This window comes from Orycteropus afer, unplaced genomic scaffold (genome assembly GCF_000298275.1).
Source record: "Orycteropus afer afer isolate SDZICR_OR568_19922 unplaced genomic scaffold, OryAfe1.0 scaffold00001, whole genome shotgun sequence".
NCBI classification, from domain to species: domain Eukaryota; kingdom Metazoa; phylum Chordata; class Mammalia; order Tubulidentata; family Orycteropodidae; genus Orycteropus; species Orycteropus afer.
This window is the reverse complement of record NW_006921588.1, coordinates 32,261,296-32,279,880: the sequence shown is the minus strand read 5'-3', so window position 1 is coordinate 32,279,880 and position 18,585 is coordinate 32,261,296. Positions and strand designations below refer to the sequence as shown.

Here is an 18,585-nt window from a genome sequence, read left to right as displayed (position 1 = left end):
CTCTGTCCCACCCAAGTCTATTTTCACAGTAGTTGATTACATAAAAGCTAAGCAAATATGCTATTGAGAAGTACAACAAATCGTATTCATGTCAGTGGCCATAATAACTCAAAATTAAAGTATTTGACTTGTTAAAGGAGTTCCTGGTAAAGGTATGGCATAGAAAAGGTAGAATTTACACAATTATCCATACACAATAAAAAAAAAGTGGACAAATGTCCATGCTACATATTTGGTATCATTTAAATTTACCCAAACTCAGCAGACTCCTGAAAGCTTCTGGTTTGCACAATTTGTTCACCTTCAATTAAATGACCTGGTAAGAATGAATAAACCAAATTAAACCAAACTCACTGCCATTGAGTCGGATCCGACTCACAGCGACTCCTCCTTGGGTTTCCAAGGTGGTATCATTATAAAAGTAGATTGCCCAACCTTCCTTCTAAGGAGTGGCTGGTGGGTTTGAACTGCCAGTCTTCTGGTTAGCAGTCAAATGCTTTAGGCACTACGCCACCAGAGCTCCTGTAAGAATGAATAGAGTGTGAGTAATGAGTTGTTGTTGTTGTTGTTAGTTGTTAGCTGCCCTCGAGTCATTCCTGACTCATGGTGACCCTATGGGATTGGCTCATCTTAGTCTGGAAGCTCTGCTGAAACTGGTTTAACACCACAGAACACACAAGTCTCCACTGACAGACAGGTGGTAGCCGCACATGAGGTGCATCGGCAGGAATCACACCCAGGTTTCCCATACGAAAGGTGAGAACTCTACCACTGAACTAAAACTGCCCTTAAGTGATGACTAACCACAGTGAATTCCTTCCTTTTGAATGAATAATGCAAACATTAATTGTAGAGTCATTCTTTAATTCATCTAAAAATATTTAAGAGTGTCTGGTATCATGAGTATACCTCAGATTTTGACCTCTCTAACATTTATTTCTAAATATTCAAGTATAACGAGATATACTTACAGGATTTCTCCCTTGAAAAGTTTATCTTCATGAGTGTTATTAATGGCTTGGGTCAAATTACATCATACACAATTCTAAGTGCATTTTTCCCAAAGTGGGAAGTGATTATATTTTAGGTCATATCAGTCTGCAAAAACCTATTCATTTCTGTCTTCCAACGTAGATGAAAGATTTAAAGACTGTTCTATGAGTCTTTCAGATGAAAAGAAAATTCCAAATTTAGAAAAGAAACAGGTGAATTTAGACATTAGGAAATATATTTCTAATGAGTAGGCTTGTTCATTTTAAAAATATAATTCTGCACTTGGTGTGTTATCCTGCACTTTTCCTTCAAGCACTTGCTAGTTTGTAACTACATACCTATATGAGTGATCATTGATTTATTGATGGTCCCATCAACTAGATCTAAGCTTCTCAAAGGTAAGCAGCACACTCTGAAGATAACCACTGTATCTTAGACACTTACACAAGTTCCTGGCACATAGTTGGTGTCCAAAAGATTTTGGTTGAGTAAGTTAATGACACTAAATGTAAACAGTATTATGTATGAGCATCAGTGACTCAGAAAGACTGTTCATAGTCCGAAGTCAAGCCTCTAGCAAATTTCAGAAATGAAGGTAAAAAAAATATAAATTCATTTGGGAGAGCCATTCCAATCTTCCTAGTCAAGATATGCCCTCGGTTCTGGAACCTGAGTATGTGAGTTGGTACGTGCAAATGAGCTTGTTCCACCCCTGAGGCAGTGTGAGGCAGGTTACAAAGTCCATGCTATCATAGTGAGTCAGGTCTATGTACCCTAGACTCAGTGATTACAAGGTGGCCTGTCAGGCTTATCACAAAGATAACAATAGTACAGAGAGTGTGTCCATTTGAGTAAATTTTAGTCCATTTGAGTCTGGCTGTTTCTTCAAGGCTACCTTTTGCTACAGCACCACACCACTCTCCCATGGAAACTGAACTACTGACCAAGGCCCTTATTCCAAGTGATGTTATTGTTGTTGTGTACCATCAAGTTGATTCCAACTCATAACAACCCTATATGACAAAGTAGAACCTCCTCATAGGATTTCTTGGCTGTAATCTTTACAGAAGCAGATCCAGGTCTTTTCTCCCACTGAGCAGCTTGTGGGTTCCAAGCACTGACCTTTTGGTTAGGAGCTGAACACTTAGCCATTGCACCACCAGAGTTCCTTCACAAGTCATGTAGCATACTTACGAAATTCCCGTTATAGAGAGAAGGCTTTGTGTCAAGTGGATTATCAGCCACAGCCACAGAAGCTAAGGGGCAAAAAGAGTTAGCAAAAAGAAGAAAGGAATTCATAATATCATGAGACATGATGAGGGCTCAAGTAAAATTCCTGTCTTAGGCTGTGTGTTCTAAAGAAGAAAAACCAGCAAAGCATATATATGTTTATATAGATAGATAGATAGATTGATCTCAAGGAAATGGCTCATGCAGTTTTAGAGGCTGGCAAGTCCTAAGTTTGTGGGTCAGGCATCAGACTGGAGGCTTATCTCAACTCACAGAGCTATAGGGGTTGACAAACCCAAGATCGGCAGATCAGACAGCAGGCTGCTGGCTCATGGGTAGGCTGCTGGCTCACGGGCTATGGAGGCTGATGAATCCAAGATCAGCAGGCAATATGACAAGCCACTGGTACAAATCCCAAGAACCAAAGGTCAGATGATGACAAGCTGGATGCAGGATCCAAAGTGAGCAAAAGGCAGCAATCTTTGCCAGAAAGTCCATATATATTGGATGCAGGCTACATCCTTGAGCACACTCCCCTTACAATTTATTGGCTGATCATATCAGATCACATCATGGATGTGATTACATTGTATCACAAAATGGAGGATAACTACATCATTTCATAACTGCCAAATTATATCATTCCATAACTGCCAAACTACGCCAGTATATAACTACCAAACCACTGAGAATCATAGCCTAGCCAAATTGACACAAAACCTTAACCATCATACTTTCCTAGATGGGTAAACAATTGGTAGTGTCATGCTCAAGTCTCTGTTCAGCAAAGTGATTAAATTCAAGTGATATATTTATTTAATGAATAATTTGCTATCCTGTTATCAAGACTAGAAAAACCAGTAGGAGGGAAAGAACCTTAGGGAACAGAAATTTGTAGAAATATGAGTTAATTTATGCTTCTGTTTATTCTGTGTTAAATACCACTCCAGTGCAACCATTAAAGTCCCTTTTATACATTTTCAATGATATTTTAAGATATGAGTGAAGAAGTAAAAAATAAAAAACAGCAGCTTACCCACAACGTGTTCCATTTGTCATGTTCTGATTGAGGGAGCTGTTAGTCCATACTATGGTGTTATTTACACATTCTTTTCCAGGGATCTTGAGTTCTTGTAATTCGTTGTCATATTCAATAAAAACATCTGTCATTGTGCCAAAAATGAGTATCATGATTGGCTGGCTAATTCCATGGAGAAATGCACATAAAGTTCCCACAAACATCAGGCAAATGTCAGTCGATGAAGAAAACCGAAACTTGAAAAACAAAGAGTTCAAAGATCATCTATGGGTGAAAAGCAGGAGAGGTAGGAGGACTATTTAATTTTAATTACTAGAGTCTGATAAATAGTATACAACACCATTATGGGAATCATCTTGATTGAACAGTAGAATTCACACTAATTTGATAGAAATTAATTGTACATCAATTATTTAAAGCATTAAACTATCATATTACCAAAACCAGTTGCCATTAGAATCTATTCCAACTCATGGTGATCCCATGTGTATCAGAGTAGAACTCTGCTTCAAATGTTTCTCAGTGCCTTACTTTTTGGAAGTAGATTACCAGGCTTTTCTTCTGAGGCATCTTTGGGTGGATTCTAATCTCCAGCTTTCAATTAGCAGCCAAGATCATTAACTATTACACCACCCTGGGGCCCCCTCATTATTAGTTCATGCTATTTATAATTTAGTCTTTGCATTAATTCTTTTACCTCATGAGCTAAATTTAATCTTCATTCACAATTTAAGTGGAAAATAATCACTGTCATGATGCTACCACCAAGTGGATATGTTGTATGGAGAATTCAACAATAGCATAGGTTGGGCTCACAGAACTGATATTGGCAATGAAGAGTGCCTATGTATGCCTAAATATCTCAACCTTCTGCAAATTCAAGGGAAATACCTATACTATGGAATTTCTAAAAACTTATAAGAATAAATCTACATGACATAATTGTTGTTGTTTTAGGTGTCATTGTTTGATTTCAACTCATATCAACCCTACGTACAACATAATGAAACACTGCCTAGTCTTGCCCCATCATCACAGTTTTTGTTATGCTTGAACCCATGGTTGCAGTGACTGTGTCAATACATAACATGATTACTGTTGTGCAACTCTCATTAAAATGATCATTTTGGGCTTATCAATTGTTTTCCAAGACACTTTTCTGATCTACCATGTAGGATTTTTATGACTCATCAGCAACATAGTTCTAATCATTATTCAGTATGTTATCACATGGACAAAGATTATGACTAAAAAAAATAATCACACAAGCCAATATGACTAAAGATTTAACACTTCCTTCATGAACAAGACACAGTTGCAAAATCAATGTCATAAATCAGCACCTTCGTGGCCTACAGTGCAGCATGCCCAGGGCAGTTTTATTACCAAATGAAAGAAGCCAACTTGATTGCTGTCACCTTTCTTCTGATCTTGTAACCTGAGGAGAAAAATAGGGATTTAAAGATTGTTCTTTCCAAAACAATGGGTTCTCCTTAGGTGGTGATTTTATGAGTCATTCTTTAGTAAAGAAAGCTTCCACTGGCTGAGGAATTCTTTCCAAGCCAGATATCTTAAAAACAAGCTTTTACCCTTATAAATTGACCTCTTCTAGCAAAGGCACCTAACAACGACAACAGCAAAGTCATTATACTATGTTGATGATACAAATTATGGATAGCATTGCAAAAATGAGAATTCCAGAACACTCAGTTGTGCTCATGTGGAAACTGTAAATTGACAAAGAGGCAGTCATTCAAACAGAACAAGAAGATACTGTATGGTTTAAAGTCAGGAAAGTGCATGTCAGGGTTGTATTCTTTTACCATATTTATTCAATCTATATGCTGAGCAGATAATCTCAGAAGCTAGATTATATGAAGAAGAACACGGCATCAGGATTAAAGGAAAACTCATTAACAACCTATGATAGGCAGATGACACAACCTGGTTGAAAGTAAAGACGACTTGAAACAATAATAATGAAGATCAAAGATTTCGGTATGGATTACACGTCAACATAAAGAAAACAAAAATCCTCACAATTAGGCCAATAAACAACACCGTGATAAACAGAGAAAAGATTGAAGTTGCCAAGAATTTCATTTTACTTAGATCAACAATCTGGGGCAGAGACCTTTTTAAAGTGTTAAAAAAAAAAAAAAAATGATGTCACTTTGAGTATGCCTGACCCAAGCCATGCTATTTTCCATGGAATATACCATGGGCAACCAGAAGAATGAACAAATCTATCTTGGAAGAAGAATGCTCCTTAGAAGTGAGGATGGTGAGACTTTGTCTCTTGTACTTGGTCATGTTATCAGGAGGGACAAGTCCCCGGTGAAGGATATCATGCTTAGTAAAGTACAGTGTCAACAAAAAAGAGGAAGACCCTTCATGAGATGGTTTGACACAGTGGCTACAACAGTGGACTCAAACATAGCAATGATTGGTAGGATGAAGCAGGACTGGACAGTGTTTCATTCTGTTGTACATAAGGTCACTATGAATCAGAACCTACTTGATGGCACCTAACAACAATAAGAAGAGATTTCAGTGGGAAAGTGCTGATTCAGTGATAGAATTCTTGCCTTCTATTCAGGAGACCCAGGTTTGTTCCCCGGCCAATGTGCCTCATGCACAGCCACCACCTAAGTGAAGGTTGGCATGTTGCTATAATGCTAAGTAGATTTCAGCAGAACTCCAAGACTAGGCCAGTCTAGGAAGAAAGGCCTTGTGATCCACTTCTGAAATAATGAAAACCCTACAGTTTACAGCAGTCAGATCCACAACCAATCATGGGAATGGCACATGGCTGAGCATCATTTTGTTCCATTGTGCATGAGTCAGGGGCTGACTGAATAGCAGCAAAAAAACAGAGATTACCATAGAGCTGTACCTCATGCTTAGGAAAGTTTTAGTGAGCCTTTTCTGAGAAAATGAAGAATTCTCTATATCTCCAGTTCTACTGACAAATATCTATTTGGCCTCAACCAAGACTTTCAATCTATTTTTCCCTATATTTTCTTGTGGGTAAGTTGAGATGGTTGGGTTAGCTGATTTGAAGCTTCCCTGTAGCATGTAAAAATTTTATAACTACAATAAATAATCTTGATATGATGAAAATTTGAATAAAACCCTCATAATTTTCATAAAATCATATTTCTTTAGTATTTCTTATTCATTCTGTTTCTCAGAAGGTCTTGTTTAACCCTTCCTTGACCTGCTCAACTCCAGGGAGCTCTAATTCACTTGAGTCAGCCACTCTACGGAACACCCTGGACCTACCATCACCAGGAAATCTGCTGACACTCTGATTATCCATGCATTTTGTTTTCTTCTTTCCTTCTTCCTCAGCTGTTTGCCTCAACTGAGACCTGTAGACCCTTCAACCCTTCATTGATTTACAATCCCACCAAGATTTTTCTTCCTTCCTCATCCATTCCATGCCCCACTGCTCAGCATTTGGCCTACACTCTCACCATTATCCTCAATCCCTTTCCCTATATCCATCCATGGAAACCCCAGCTCTGCATTCATCCAGCTGTTTGTCCCTCTCCTCCTCTAGCTGGGCTGCTGAGCCTGCTGGAGAGAACTTCACCACCATGTAAACTGACGCCATAATATATCATGTCTGTCACTAAATTCTCTAATTTCCTCCCTTGAACTTGAAGAAGAATTCTCACTAAAATGTCCCAGGGCTTCCTTGGTCAAGCCCAGTTAGCTCTCTGACCTCATATCCGATTACTCTGCTCCTTATTCTCACCATTCCACTCACCTGGCCTCTTTGCTGATCTTTGTCTACATCAAATTTGTTCCCATCTTAGGGTTTTTGCATTAGTTACTTCCTTTCTCCAGTGGCATAGTATCTAAAGCATTTGACTGCTAACCAATGTTTGGTGGTTCAAACCCATCAGCCTCTCCACAGAAGGAAGATGAGGTGATCTACTTCTGCAAAGATTTACCACCTCAGAAACCCAAGGCAGATCACTGTGAGTTGGAATCAATTAGATGGCTGTGGGTTGGGTTTGGTTTATTCCCTCTCCTGTACTAAAGGAAAAAAGACTCCAGATTCAAACATGTTCTATAGAGACCCTTTTACTAAGCCTTAAATGAGACAAAGACAATCATCTAGGACAGATGCCAAATGGAGTCTGCTGACTCACAGCCATGAGGCTAATATATATGATATATAAGCCAGTCTGGGAGGAATATGTTCATCCACCTCATATATGCCAAATGATCTGTGGTTTAAACCCACCAGCCGCTGCACAGGAGAAAGATGTGGCAGTCTGCTTCTGTAAAAATTTATAGCCTTGGAAACCCTATGAGGCAGTTCTACTCTGTCCTATAGGGTTTCTATGAGTCAGAATTGACATTATGACCACAGATGTATCAGAGCTTAAATTCTAAAGCACTTGGGTTTGTAGAAGGCTGTGGCTACAGTGGGAGCCCTAACTCCATTTTGAATCTTGACATAAGTTCAAATGCCAGTTGAGTTCTTTCTGACCTTCAACATTGTGACTATGCATAGACAAGCTCCAAGACAAACCAAGAGAGGGACAGTTTTCATGCAGGAAGAGTGTGGTTGAAAGCAGATTATGCTCACACAAAGAACTAGGGAACTTGCCTGAGTGTGTCCTTTTCCAATTTAAATTAAGGTTGGGGTCCTGGAATTGTTTTGTAGTCACCTTGTGGCTTTGATTCAGGCCACAGGGTCATGAGTCATATCCGGACCACCACCCAGCCAGGTAGTCAAGCTCCAGAACCAATGTGTAACCCTTTTTCATCTTTAATCTGGTACACTTCCCAATCATGGTCCTTTCCCTGCTTCTGTAGTCCCACCGGCAGCAGTGATGAATCAACTGCCACCAATCATGATTTTGTGATGATTCTCTTTGTTTTCAGTCATACGTCATGAGCCCCATGACTATGACTCAGCACACTCCATTCAGCTTTTTTTGATTACCTTCATTTTTTCTTTGTCCTGTCCAAGACTTAAAAAAGTATCTCTATTGAACCTGTTTGCATCTGGGGTCTCTTTTCCCCCATTACATGAGTTAGCGGCTGAGTGCTTAACTATATATATACCAAAAAAACCAAACTCACTGCCATGGAGTCAGTTCCAACTCACAACGACATTTCCTTGGGTTTCCGAGGCGGTATCTCTATGGAAGTAGAATGTCCAGTCTTCTTTCCAAGGATTGGCTGGTGGGTTTGAACCACCAGCTTCTGGTTAGTAGTCAAATGCCTTAGGGACTACACCACCAGAGCTCCTACATACATACATACATACACACACACACACACACACACACAGTGTACTTTCAACTTCTTTCAAGTGCTGAAGAGCAAAGAAATCTCCTTGAAGACTACCAAAAACCAAAACCAAACTCACTGCAGTCAAGTCAGATCCAACTCATAGTGACTCCTCCTTGGATTTCCAAGGAGTTATCACTATGGAAGTAAATCACTCAATCTTCCTTCCAAGTAGCAGCTGGTGGGTTTGAACCTCCAGCCTTTTGGTTAGTAGTCAAATGCCTTAGGCACTACACCATCAGAGCTCCTCCTTGAAGAATAAGATGCCCCTAAGCCAAGCCATGGTATTTTTAATTACCTCATATGCATGTGAGAGCTGGACAATGAATAAGGAAGACCAAAGAAGAGTTGATGCTTTTGAGTTGTAGTGTTGGCAAAGAATGCTGAAAGTACAGTAGACTTCTAAAAGAACTTACAAATCTGTCCTGGAAAAAGTGCAGTTGGAATGCTCCTTGGAAGCAAGAATGGCTAGACTTCGTCTCACCTAATTTGGTCATGTTTTCAGAAGGGACCATTCTCTGGAGAAGGATGTCATGCTTAGTAAAGTGGAGGGTCAGCAAAATAGGAAAAGGCCCTCAACAAAATGAATTGACATGGTAGCTGCAGCAATGGGCTCAGATATAGTAAGGATCGTGAAGCTGGCACAGGACAGACGGTGTTTCATTCTGTTGTGCATAGGGTTGCTATGAGTTGGAGATGACTCAACGGCACATAACAATACTTGTACTTTATTTGCTTATGGTACTTATTACATCTCCCTTACTAAAATGTAAGCTCCTCAAGGATAAAAATTTTTGCCTACTTTGTTCTCTGCTAAGGAGCTCTGGTGGCACAGTGCCTAAGTCGTTTGACTGCTCACTTGCAGGTTGGTAATCTAAACCTACCAGCCACTCCGAGGAAAGATGGGACAATCTACTTCCATAAAGATTTACTGCCTTGGAAACCCATTGGGGGTCATTATGAATTGGAATCAACTCAATGGCAGTGGGTTTGGTTTTATTCTCTTCCATGTTCTCAGCACCTATAATAGTGTTTGGCGCCTAGTAGGCATTCAATTGGGAGCTCTGGTAGCATAGTGGCTAAGACACTTGCCTGCTAACCAGACGGCTGGCGGTTCAAACCCACCAGCCACTCCTCGGAAGGAAGGTTGGGCAATCCTACTTCCGTAGTGATACTGCCTCGGAAACCCAAGGAGGGGTCGCTATGAGTCAGGGCTGACTCGACGGCACATAACAACAACAACAACAGGCATTCAATTAACATTTATGAACGGAATGAATAAATAAATGCATGAATGAATGAATGGTCTCTAACCTCAGCTTGGCTCTGCACATACTTTATTACTCTACTGATCCCTCCCATTTCCCTTAGCAGCTTTGTCAAACTTGCACAATGGTTCTCTCATTCTAAGTTACTGCGTCTATCAGGAAATAGATTCATCTCCTCTGAGAAAAAAAGAACTCACTCAACTTCCTGCTGATCCTCTCATTGCCATTCCTCTGTATCCACACCCATTTTCATCTCTTTCCGCCCAGCCCCAGGCTGACCCTACCACACCTAGTACAAAGTTAACCTCACCACACCTATCTCCTCCCTCTTCCATGAATTATTACAATTTCTTAAATGCCTTCAACTCCTCCCTTCCCTCCACTTCCATGTGCAGAACTTGCCTGATATCTGTTCTAAATTAAAACAAAAATAAATAAATAAACTCACTGCCATTGAGTCAGATCCAGTTCTTAGCAACCCCTCCTTGGGTTTCTGAGGCAGTATCTCTACAGAAGTAGATTGCCCAACCCTCCTTCCAAGGAATGGCTGGTGGGTTTGAACTGCCAGCCTTGTGGTTAGCAGTCAAATGCCTTAGGCACTACGCCACCAGAGCTCCTATTCTAAATTAGATTCCATTTAATTCTGCCTGTACACCAAAGTGTAATTAACTGACATTTGTTTGTTTTAATTCTGAATTAAATTCTTAAACAAAAGAGAAATATCTAATAATTAAATTTAAAGTTTCTACTATTTGCCTGTACGAAGAACTTAGGGTTCTGCGCCCATGAAATCATACTTTATAATTCACTTCCCTTCTGTACAACTAACCCACTGACATCAAGTCAATTCTGACTCATAGTGACCCCCATTGGGTTTTCAGGGTGGTAAATCTTTACAGAAGTATATGGCCTCATCTTCCTTCCTCAGTGCAGCTGGTGGATTTGAACTACCAAACTTCTGGTTAGCAATCAAATGCCTTAGGCACTCTGTTGTGTTCCTAAATGCATAGGGGAAATTTGGAGCTAATGCAGAAGGAATATGCCAAAAGGCTTTTGTAATCTAACTATGTTGTTGTTGTTGTTGTTATGTGCCGTGGAGTCGGCCCGACTCATAGCGACCCCTCCTTGGGTTTCCGAGGCAGTATCACTACGGAAGTAGGATTGCCCAACCTTCCTTCCGAGGAGTGGCTGGTGGATAGTCATGTATTAAAGAGGAAAAGTGTAGATTATATGAGATTTTATTTACAATTCTGTAGGATGTGCAATGTGCATAAAAATACTGTCCTTGCTCTGTGTCTTTTTATAAGAATATTATGCAGTTATTCTAAAAAAGATACTACATTATTGAAATACTCAGTCACTTACCTTGATTTCTTATCGTTGTTATCTGTCAGAATAGAAACAATGCATAAAGCAGTTAATAATAACAAATACAATATAGTAATTAATAGTATTGTTTATTCATGGGATACTGCAAAATGACTATTTGCTTTTTCTCTTCTCTTGGTGTTTCTCTCTCTTTCTGCATATTACAGGAGATATTCTGTAAGTTTCAGGACTGCTGCCTCAACTACATTTCTGGATTTTGCTCAGCACATGAAATATTTGTACCTTCTAAATATCAAATGGAGGCTAATATTTTCAACTTAGCTAAAGAAACCTGATTTTCTGAACTACAACATAAAACAAATATTTATTGTTTTGTTCTTTAGCAACATCAGTATTTGTCTACTTAAAATATAGATCACTAGTCACTCCTCGGAAGGAAGATGGGGCAATCTACCTCCGTAGTGATACTGCCTCGGAAACCCAAGGAGAGGTCGCTATGAGTCAGGTCTGACTCGACGGCACATAACAACAACAGGACAAATTATCTTATTGACACTTCCATACCAGTAGAAACCACAGAACTTAGTCAAATATTATTATTCTCAATGCAGTTTAGGAGCTCTGGTAGCATAGTGCCTAAGGCACTTGACTGCTCACCAGAAGGCTGGAGGTTCAAACCCACCAGCACTCCTCGGAAGGAAGGTTGGGCAATCCTACTTCCGTAGTGATACTGCCTCGGAAACCCAAGGAGGGGTCACTATGAGTCGGGGCCAACTCGACGGCAAACAACAACAACAATGCAGTTTAGAGCAGATGTAGAGGTAGGAGATGGAAATGGGGGTTCAGGGTCATAGGTATAAGGAAGATATAGGGAAAAGACCACTCAGATGCTTAATCATCCATCACCATGGGCAACTCTTCCTAGTTCCCCTGGCATTTTAATTTGCCATGTGGGGTAAGAGTATAGAGGCATTATGGTGCAGATGAAGTCACTGGTTGCTACAAATGGTTAGTAGAATTGGCTGCTAACAAAAAGATTAGCAGTTTAAGTCCACTAAGAGGTGTCTTGGAAGAAAGGCCCGGTGATCTGATTCCAAAATTAAGTCATTGAAAACCTTATAGAGCACAGTTCTACTCTGACACACATGGGGTCACCAGAGGTCAGAACCCACTCAATAACCATTGATTTTTTATAGAGCAGATAGAGGTTATTATCTTGAGCTTGGGACTCAGACAGACTGGATTAGAATTATGGCTTCATTATTAGTCATGTGACCTTGGCCTTGTTAAGTTTTTTAATATATCTAAGTCTCAGTTTCTTCACCTGTAAAATATAAAACCAGAGTGTCCTATAAAATCATAGGTTAAAAAAATAGTAAGAATTTAGAACCATCCATGCTCACTACGTGTCAAGTACAAGTGTCATGGGCCCTCTTCCATGTTATCTCATTCCAAGCAGCAGAGCCTTGGTATAGTTCCTCTTGGAGCTATGACTCATAAATGATTGTTGTCACTATGATCAATAATCACATCTATAACTAAAGTTAATGCTACTAGCTAATGCTGGAATAACCCTACTCCACACAGGAAAGAGATGTATATAGGCCTCAACTCAGTTTTCACTCATCTACCCTTATGCATTCTTACCTAGTACTTCCAGGCATTGTGTTACATGAATTCTAGGAAGAGTAACACTGCTGTAGGTAAGAATCACATCCATATTGTTGCTTGAAACTTGAAACTTTTCTAGCTCATCCTACTTTTGTTCTCCTCTTTGTATAAGAGATAGTTAGAGAAAAGGACCACTTACATGATCCATCTGACACAAAAGCATGATTCTCCTCTCCAAATTTCTTCACACTGCGGAGAATTACTGAGTCAGACATAGTAATTGTAATCTGTAGCCAACCACCCTATAAAAGAAAAGATCATTGCAATTATTACTTTTTCTCTCTTCTTTATTCAAATTATCCAAATGTAAGAACAATTTGTCTAATCCAGCTCACACAAAAGTGGATTTCTAATTGGTTAATTACTCTGGTGGCATAGTGCCTAAGGCATTTGACTGCTAACCAGAAGGCTGGCAGTTCAAAACTGCTGGCCACTCCTTGGAAGGAAGGTTGGGCAATCTACTTCCATAGTGATACCGCCTCAGAAACCCAAGGAGGGATCGCTATGAGTCAGACATATAGAAGTGTCAAAAATTAAAATTAATAACTTTATTTAATATCTACACATTGAACCTATAAAACTAAGACATTCACTGCTTTTCTCTTACATTTGGCAAGTGACAAAACTTGGCCATTAGTAATTTATCACAAAGGTGACATCACAAATCAATGAGGGAATAATGAACTATTCAATAAATAATGCTAAAAATCTATCTGTTCTTTTAGATCCCTACCACACATTATACACACAGATCAATTCCAAGTATACTGTTGCTGTTGTTGTTGCTAGGTGCCATGGAGTTGGCTCCAACTCATAGCCACCCTGTGTACAACAGAATGAAACACTGCCCGGTCCTGAGCCATCCTCACAATCCTTGCAATGCTTGAGCCCATCATTGCAGCCACTGTGTCAGTCCATCTCGTTGAGGGTCTTCCCCTTCTTCACTGACCTTCTACTTTACAAGCATGATATCCTTCTCCAGGGACCAGTCTCTTCTGACAACATGAGCAAAACAGGTAAGATGAAGTCTGGCCATTCTCACTTTCAAGGAGCACCCCAACTGTACTTCTTTCAGAACAAATTTGTTCAAGCCTTCTGGAACTCCAGGATATTTTCAGTATTCTTTGCCAACACCACAATTCAAAGGCATCAACTCTTCTTCAATTTTCCTTATTCATTGTCCATCTTTCATCTGCATATGAGGCGATTAGAAATACCATGGCTTGGGGCAGAAGCACATTTGTCTTCAAAGTGAAATCTTTGCTTCTTAACACTCTAAGGAGGTCTTTTGCAGCAGATTTTCCCATTGCAGTATGATGTCTGATTTCCTGACTGCTCCTTCTATGAGTGTTAACTATGGATCCAAGTAAAATGAAATCACTGACAACTTTAATCTTTTCTGTTTAGCATGATGTTGCTTGTTGTTGTTGTTGTTGTTATGTGCTGTCGAGTCGGTCCCGACTCATAGCGAACCTTCCTTGGGTTTTCGAGGCAGTATCACTACGGAAGTAGGATTGCCCAACCTTCCTTCCGAGGAGTGGCTGGTGGGTTTGAACCGCCAGCCTTCTGGTTAGCAGTCAAGTGCTTTAGCCACTATGCTACCAGAGCTCCTCCCTGATGTTGCTTATTGTTCCAGTTGTGAGGATTTTTGTTTTCTTTATGTTGAGGTGGAATCCATACTGAAGACTGTAGTCTTTACTCTTCATCAGTAAGTACTTCCAGTCATCTTCACTTGCAGCAAGCAAGGTTGTGTCATCTGCATATCGCAGGTTGTTAATGAGTTATCCTCCAGTCCTGATGCCATGTTCTTCTTCATATAGTCCAGCTTCTCAGATTATTCGCTCAGCATACAGACTGATTATGTATGGTGAAAGGATACAACCCTGACGCACATTCTTCCTGATTTTAAACCATGCAATATCCCCTTGTTCTGTTCCAATGACAGCCTATTGGTCTATGTACAAGTTTCTCCTGAGAACAATCCAAGTTAAAGAAGTACATAGGAAAAGCAAAACTTAAAAACTTTTAATTCTAAAAGTATAAGGAAATACTTTTATAAATATGAGAAAAATAAAAGATTTCTAATGAAAGGCACAAAAAGAAAAATCATAAAGAAAATTTTGAAAATTTGTGAATAGTAAAATTAAAAAACAATAATGTCTAACAAAAGATGCTAAAAATAAAGTTTAAAAACAAGTCAAGAGTTGGAGTAGATATATGCATGCAGTTAAAAAAAAACTGCTAAAAGAACCAGATTCAAAATTATTTTATGCCACAATAAAATTTGTTCAATGTAGCAGTATTAAATTTAGAAACTGAAATGTTTGTTTTATATTATGTTTGAAATTTTAACTGATTTTTTTAAAGGCAAAGAAACTCATTGGTTGTGAGGAAATAATAAAATGGAATTTAGCCATAGTTAAATTGCTGCATTTTATAATTTTAAAGCAAGATATGTATATTTTTAATCCAGTCTCAATTTTCTTTTCTGGTTAATCTCTTCATTTTTAAAAAGTTTCTTTTCCATCTGGTATGCAAATATCTAGAGCCCATATGATGTAATGTCTTGGCCATGAATTCTGGAGCCTCATGGGTACTAATGCTATCTGTTGTTTCAGTGTATGTATTGGATATGTGTGTAAACCTAGTTTCAGGTTCTGATTTCCTGATCTTTCAAGTCAGAACATCATGGTCATGGTGGTAATACTCATTTTGCAAGATCAGTGTGAAAATGGAATACTATGTATAGCAGCTCGCACAAAGGAAAGAGCTGCTGAAGTGCCCTTTGTCTTTCAAGGTTAGGTTAGAGACCAGGTACCCCTGCACCATCTCCCATCCCACCCTTCCAAAGTCACTTAGAGTAGGCACCTTCTAAGAATCCCAGGAGAAAACTAATCAACCAATCTTACTCTCTTCCCTTTCCCTCCTCTGTCCTCTCAGCAATTCACCAATTAGGTTTCACTTGCTTGCACTGTGCTTCTTTCATGAACATCCTTCTGAAATCTGAAATGATTTTTAAGATCTATATTATACTACTTGACGGCACACAACAACAACAACAACATATTATATCATTAAAAATTAGCACTCTCAAAGATTAAAAAAAATCATGCATAGAATTGGTTTGTATTCCCATAGTATTGTCAATGCCCTTCAGTCAAAGACCACTAGGAGCACACATGTTGTCGTTGTTGTTGTTCTATGCTGTCGAGTTGGACCCGACTCATAGCGACCCCTCCCTTGGGTTTCTGAGGCAGTATCACTATGGAAGTAGCTTGCCCCATCTTCCTTCCGAGGAGTGGCTGGGGAGTTTGAACCGCCAGCCTTCTGGTTAGCAGTCAAGTGCCTTAGGCACTATGCTACCAGAGCTCCCACGTAGTTGAACAAATTGAGTTTATTAGTCATTGCAGCAAGGGAGAATCTTACCATTAGGAACCATTGGAGACTCAGAAAGGTTAGAAAGAAACTATTGCAGGATTTGAGCTTTGGTTGGGTGATTTGCAGAAAGTGTAAGGAAGTGAGGGAGCTGTTGTGGTGCAGTGGTTAAAGCATTTGACTGCTAACCAAAAGGTCAGCAGTTCAAATCCACCAGCCACTCCACAGGAGAAAGATGAAGCAGTCTGCTTCCATAAAAATTTACAGCTTTGGAAACCCTATGGGGCAGTTTTACTCTGTTCTATACAGTAACTATGAGTCAGAATTGACTTGATGGCAGTGGGTTTGGTTAGGTTAATAAAGAAGTAGAGGTTTTTTCTAGATTAGATGTTGTCAGAAAGTGGGGGCAATTCTGTGATTGAGTAAAGAAGTAGTAGTCAGTCATTTAGCAAGAAGGAGGTGTCTGTGCTTAGAAAAATTTGAAATGGACTTTCTTGGTCTCATTTTATCATGATCTCAAAATATCCCTGTCTGAGGATGCTATTCTATGAGACTGTTTATAATTTAATAAGAGAATAGCATGGCTTAGCTGTTAGTGTCAGGCCAGGGTCCAAATGTCAGGGCTATTCTTTCTGTTTGTTCTTTTTCATCATTGGGGCATCACTCTGAGCTTGGCTATGCACCATTCTCTTTTGATATACCAAGGAACTATCCTTTAAAAGATATACATCTTTTGAGCACTCTCCAGTGCTCATCAGAAAGGAAACTAGTTCCTTTTTCTCTGGGCAGATCATAAAATGGCAGTGATGAGTTTTGAAGGTCATTGATTTGAAATTGTTAATTACTTGCATGCATCCACAAAGACAGTGTCAATTTTATAACTGAAGTTTGGGAAACTGCAATGAAATACCACAATTACAGGAAAGAACAAACAAAGACCTTGTTTATGATATTTTCCAGAGAAGGTGCTCTTTCCAGAATTGTATGTTACAAGAATTGTCTCTTATCATTACAAATCTAGAATGAAACATGTTTTTTACACTAGTTAATTCCGTTTTTATTAGACAAGATATAGAAACTCACACAGCAGATGCTGGAGAATATCACTGCTAGTTTCTGAGACCCTGAAAACACAGTGGGAATCTTGTTTTCAGGGATAAACAGATTTGTTCTACAAGGTCTTGAGACTATGTTTCCTCCTTTCTTGGTATTTTCTATGATTTAAGAGTGCTATCATGTTTTGCCACATTATTTTCCCCCATCAATACAAGCAGATGCACTGTAATCTAATTCTACTCTCTCAGCTATTATCTGTGACACATCATTAGCACCTAAGTTAACAATTTAATCTTGAGCTTCCTAAAATGTGTGAAAGGTACCTAGGTTTCATACATTACAAGAAGCTTTAATTAGGTTTTCTGGACGATTTACAAGTGGGAATTGGACGGATCCATGATAGAAGCTCGTCTTCCCTGTAGGAGACTTGGGTTAGATTCCCAGCCAATGCCCCTCATGGGCAGCCATCACCTGTCTGTCAGTGGAGGCTTGAGGGTTTCCCATGAGGCTAACCAGGTTTCAGCAGAGCTTCCAGACTAAGATGGATATGGTGGTTATGTTTGTGTGTCAACTTGGCTGGGCCTGGTTGAGTGGCTGGGCAGCTGGTGGTAGTTATTCCATGTGATGAGATTGGCAATCAACTCCACAGTCGGATCTACCATGAGCAGCTGAGTAGCTGCTGTTGGGATGCTTCCTCTATATATCAGGAGAAGCCTTGGGAATGGTCTCTAGCCTACAGCACACTTGGACCCTGCATGTAGCCATATCATTATTCAGCAGCCTGCCTTGCCCTGCCGACCTTGGGACTTAGAGTGGACTTGAGTTAATGGCCTGCCGTGTGGTTTGGTAACATCGGGACTGTGCCTTTTTACTTGTCAACCTTGGGGCTTCTCAGCCTCAGCAGCCAGCAGCTGTCTGAGTGAAGAAACATTTCTAGCTCCAGTGGGCCGGAATCAGGAGGCAGAGCTAGACCCCAAAGTTGAGGGGCTTTCACCCAGCTCTTAGAGCCTGGTACTTTGAAATTGGACTCAAAGCCTCCAAATTGTAAAAATAAACTCCTGTTTGTTAAGGCCACCCCACTTGTGGTATATTCTTGTCAGAGCGGCACCAGGGAACCAGAACAATGGACTAGGAAGAAAAGCTTGGCAATAGACTTCCAAAAACCAGTCAATGAAAACCCTATAGATCACTAGTGTTTGATCCCACTGTGCATGGAGCCACCATAAGTTGGGGGCTGACTTGCTGGCAGCTAACAACAACAACAACTGATTTATAATAGCAAAATTTTACTTTAACTACCACAAGAAA

At 39.7% G+C, this 18,585-nt stretch overlaps 1 protein-coding gene across 1 annotated transcript in view; it reads right to left on the bottom strand.

The window, feature by feature from the left end:
* The window catches only part of ABCB11 (ATP binding cassette subfamily B member 11), a 99,396-nt gene extending 86,335 nt beyond the window's left edge, over positions 1-13,061 (bottom strand). Inside the window, exons 1-4 of the mRNA XM_007945836.1 lie at positions 12,986-13,061; positions 11,212-11,233; positions 4,649-4,700; positions 3,260-3,498 (exon numbers count right to left, since the gene is read on the bottom strand). Coding sequence (XP_007944027.1) covers positions 3,260-3,498; positions 4,649-4,700; positions 11,212-11,233; positions 12,986-13,061 — 389 coding nt within the window. The remainder of the gene's footprint in view (positions 1-3,259; positions 3,499-4,648; positions 4,701-11,211; positions 11,234-12,985) is intronic.
* Positions 13,062-18,585: the final 5,524 nt, after the last annotated feature.